This window comes from Corvus brachyrhynchos, unplaced genomic scaffold, assembly GCF_000691975.1.
Source record: "Corvus brachyrhynchos isolate BGI_N302 unplaced genomic scaffold, ASM69197v1 scaffold59, whole genome shotgun sequence".
Classification (NCBI taxonomy): domain Eukaryota; kingdom Metazoa; phylum Chordata; class Aves; order Passeriformes; family Corvidae; genus Corvus; species Corvus brachyrhynchos.
Window position 1 is genome coordinate 5,892,221 of NW_008246054.1, and position 4,491 is coordinate 5,896,711.

At 46.6% G+C, this 4,491-nt stretch overlaps 2 protein-coding genes across 2 annotated transcripts in view; one reads left to right on the forward strand and one right to left on the reverse strand.

Annotated features, from left to right (window-relative positions):
- The window catches only part of PTGES2 (prostaglandin E synthase 2), a 20,549-nt gene extending 18,195 nt beyond the window's left edge, over positions 1–2,354 (reverse strand). Inside the window, 1 exon segment of the mRNA XM_017745418.1 lies at positions 2,295–2,354. Within this exon segment, the coding sequence (XP_017600907.1) occupies positions 2,295–2,354 (60 nt within the window).
- CUNH9orf16 (chromosome unknown C9orf16 homolog) lies at positions 946–4,455 on the forward strand. The gene has a single exon (XM_008642258.2). It carries the CDS (start codon positions 2,767–2,769, stop codon positions 3,055–3,057), a length of 291 nt encoding a protein of 96 aa, XP_008640480.1. The 5' UTR covers positions 946–2,766; the 3' UTR covers positions 3,058–4,455.
- Positions 4,456–4,491: the final 36 nt, after the last annotated feature.

Below are 4,491 nucleotides of genomic sequence, written 5' to 3' on the forward strand. Positions count from 1 at the left end.
TCAGCGCCGGCGAGGCACCCGCTGCTCGGCCGTGGGCCTGAGGGGCTGCAGCATTTGATTCCCACCCTGCCATGAGGCACCCAGCTCCTATGTGTTGCCCTGGGGTGGATTTTTTTCTTGCGAAAGAATTGTTTTGTGCCTTTGCTGGTGTACGGGGTGGGGATGTCAGAGAGGAAGGAGGATGTTCAGGTTTCGAAACCACAGGGCAGATCACGCGGGCAGATCTGGGAGTAGTCATGCAGGGAAAAAGGGAATTTAATGCAGGTAGCTTGGCAAATTCCACTTCAGGGCATTTCTGCAGTTCCTGGGTATGAAGTTTCTGATACTGCCCTGTCCAGTTAGAACCAGCCCATGGAGAAAGTGAGACAACAGCAGAGCAGTAGTGCGCAGGTGTAGATGACGTAGAGGTCACTCTTAGAACTGGAACTTTTTCAGAGTGAGCACTTTGCTACTCTTCTGTTGAAAATGGTGGAGTTGGGTTCTGCTGTTTCCAAAAACAGTCAGTTTCCCAGATGTGACCCACACAGGTGATTTTAGGAGTTGTGTCTGGGATCTACCTGCAGTGACAGGACAGTCATTTCTGCCCTGAAACACCCCAAGAGCATTCACTGTTTTGCATCATCACAGTGATTCGCATTTCACATTTTTTGAAGAGCTAAGAGACACACTGGATATGATGGAGGAAGTCACTAAATTTGATCTAGATCCTAAGTGGGTTGTTCAGCTTCTTAACTGGGCTTTGTGTGCAGTAGCTGATCATAAAGTGCTGCAGCTGTTCCCTGGTCTAGTGGAGCTGAGGCTGTGGATCTCTTCCTTCATCTCAAGTAGGAAACCTGATTTTTGTCAACTGTTCTTGTAAGAATGTAGAGGAGCTAATGCAATTGCCATACTCCTGCTCAATGTTTCTAATAGGGATGTGGTTATGTTTCCACAAAAATCCACCAAGCTCACAAATAACAGAAAACAAATAAAAGGTTTTTACAGCTTTTTTTTTAAATGGTTAATTTTTTTTTCATTTCCCAAAGCTGCACAAATTATGTAACCTTCATTTGAGCTTTAGGCATTGAGAAAATTAAGCTTCTGCTGTGATTACAGACTTCTTGCCAAGCTGATGAATGTCCCTTGCCAGAAGTAGTTACCATGTCTGCTTGGGATTTGCTCACCATTTCACTGGAAAAGGGTGTATCAAATTGAAGAGCTGTAACTCACATACCTTGAAAAATGCTGATCGTTTGAAAAATACTGATAACTCGCCACCTTTTTGGAAAGGATGTGTGTGTAGGATTGATTTTTAAATGCAGGAACACCATCAGTGCTCTTGCTCATAATGCCACTTATGTGTAATACCTGCAAGGCCAAACTTTTATTAATGAGCTCAAATGCAACATTACACAATTCTCCAAAGAATTAAAGGCTGCAACACTCTGAACGGCTCCAAAGTGGTTATAAGAAAAGGAGGACAATTATTTTTTTATAATGAAACTTCTTAGGTATTAATAATGCAAATGACTGCAATGTTTAAATATTCACAGTTCTTTTAAAGCTGCTGGAAATGGCAGTGCCTGGCCCTGGTATGCTGGGGCACCAGGACACCCTGGCAGATAGGGGCAGAGCTGGGCTGGGGGATTTCAGCACAGCCTGACCCCCATAGGGTACCCAGAACACATCCTCATCCTCCCTCCTCTCTCCGTGTCCTTCAGCTCAGCCCAGTGTTCCAGGCACTGTGTGTGTCACACTGGGCTCAGAGCAGCTGGATGGAGAAGAGCCTCAGCCTGTGAGGTGTGGGCTTGTCCCACCCACACAGGCATCCTTCCCTGTCCTGCAGCCCATGATCCTCACAAACATCAGCCCACAGGTCACAGCTCCACCTCTGCCTTTCTGCACTCACCCAGCTGTGTGGCTTCAGAAAGGAACATGGGACTGCCTCCATCTGGGGTCCCCTGCAGCCTCCCAGGGTTCCTGAATAGCCTCAGCAGTTTCTCTTGTCCGTCTTTTCAGTTTGGGTTTTTGTTATTCAAGATTGTGTGAGTACTGCTTGGAGCAATCCAAAGGCAAGTGTTCCATGCAGTAGCACAGCACTCTTCAGCTGAGTAATAGTGCTAACACACACCACTGTGAAATGCCATTGTACTGAGCCAAACTGCTGCACTTGCACCAATGCTGTGAATAAGAAACTGTACCTAGCAAACCAACTGCCAGGATCATCTGGTGAGGTTTAATCTGAAGTACCCAAACCCTTAATAGAGCATGAAAATCCTGTGGTTGAACTCAGTGCCCAACACTTACCTTCTTACGGAAATAATGATGCCACTACCAGCACCTTTGAGCTCATCCCCTCCTCCTGCCACAGCCATGATGGTTGCACTGTTATGGCAGCCTGACTCCAGCCAGGCCCTAGTGAAGCACATCCCAGCTTGGAAGCCTCATCCAGGTAATTCACAGAAAATACACACTGCAGCATGCTGAGAAAATGCCTGTACTGTCACCAAAGATGATTCCAAAGGCAGCTAAAAAGGCTGCTTTGTCTTTGGGATTTATCTGGTACTGTTGCAGTCAGCACTCGGCCTATGGCTGGCTGTTTGTGTGTGAGATCCGAGGCTGTCAGATGTGCCCACAGTGGGTTTGGACTGCCCAGGTACCTTGCCTTAGATCTTATTACCAGTGCTTCAGCTTCCCATTGGCCTCATTTGATCAGGGAACACAGCATGTGCAGTATTCAGTTGCATTTTACTTGACCCACCCAGGGGCAAATAAGGCACAGCCAAAATGCTGTGGGCATGTTTTGCCAGAGCTCTCGCTGCCTGCTCTGACTGCAGTGACAATATACTTACATTGTTCAGTCTCTCATTTCCCTTGCTTTTAGAATATGCAGCAATAAACTCCATGCTGGACCAGATCAACTCCTGCTTGGATCACCTGGAGGAGAAGAATGATCACCTACACATCTGCTTGAAGGAACTGCTGGAGTCCAACCGCCAGACCCGGCTGGAGTTCCAGCAGCAGAGCAAGCAGCTGAACACGGGAGCTGATGTGCAGGGATCCCAGCCTCCTGCCTAGAGTCTGACCACACATTCTCAGCTGGTGTTGCTAAGGGGACAGTTATCGGTCACCAATTTAACGTAAAACTCGAATAGCAGAGGTGCCTCGTGTCTGTTACTTGTTCCTTTCTGTGTTTGTATCCTGCCATTCACACCTCCATGTTCTGTTCTCTTTTAGCTGTGAGACAGGTGCAGAAGCACAAGGGTGGGTGTAGGAGAGCTGGTTCTTTCTGCTCCCCAGCATGAGCCTGGTACTCACACTTGGTTAAAGCTGGCTGTAGGAAATCTGAGGCCATGCAGGTAGTTTGCAGGCAGGCCCTCTTCATAAAGTGGAAAAATTATCTCTGCTCTCTTTTCCTTAAATCCACGCAAGGAGTATTATGGCTCTAGCTCCTTCTCTCAGAAAGCACGGGATAGACGGGGCTGTCCTGACTCCAGGCTTGTCCCTAAGTATAACTCTGGTGACAGCCTTGGAGAGGAGGGAGGGCCTAGGCCAGCTGCTGCCTTGAAGCTACAGCTTCTCCCTTAGTCACATTAACTGCGACATACGAAATACTGGCACATGGTTCCAGATCACTGGACACTTCCACTCCATTCCAAGCAGATAAGCTACCAGGGTGATATTTCTGACCACTGGAACTGGGAGCTGCCCCACTCCTTCAGCTGCCATTAAGGACTGAGGTGTGGAGAGAGGCAGAGCAGCCTGGTTAGCCCCCACCAACAGCATCCGCAATAGAGAGCAGAGCCCTCCATGTACATTCTGACAAGGCACGAGAGGTCTGGTCTGTAACTTGTGATCTTGTCAGCATGTCCTAGAGCCAGCACTTTTGAAGCAAGTCTTACTGTTCTACTTATGTAGAGTTAAAGGAGTTTTTTGGAAAGCTAAAGAGGTTATTGAAAAGAAATCTGTTTTATTAAAATCAGTTTGAAACAAAATTTGTTCCTGAGAGTCTCCACTATGAGAACAGATTGGATTTAAGCCTTGTAGTATTAACAAAGGACCAAGGTGCATGTTCTTGCCTAGCTTAGGACTTGTCCAAGACTGCTTGTCCAACAGTGTGTGTCTTTGAGAGGAAGTGTTCTGAGAAGCAGAATTTGGCAGAGTCTCCCAAGAGAAAAACATTTTCTCTGCCTGGAAAGGAAATGAGGAACTACAAAGAATTCTTAAGTCTGCATCCATCACTCCATGAAGTCTGTCCCCTGTGGAAATCCCATTACCATCTTCTTTCAGGTTCAACAATCCAAGCCTCAGTCTTGCCACATAACTGCTGTATCCCAACTGTACAAGTAATAACCAACGCTGTCCTGTATTAGACACGCTAAAGCCAGGCTTATTTATTCTTAAAATAAAAACAGCAGGAAAGTTGAAGGTTTTGCTCTATTAAAAGACTCAGAAAATAAACATTTCCAGCAAGTATCATATGTAAAGGGCTCTCCTTTAAGGCCACTCTAT

Coding starts and splice junctions, on each gene's coding strand:
- CUNH9orf16 (XM_008642258.2), top strand. CDS start 2,767: ATGCTGTGGGCATGTTTTGCCAGAGCTCTCGCTGCCTGCTCTGACTGC.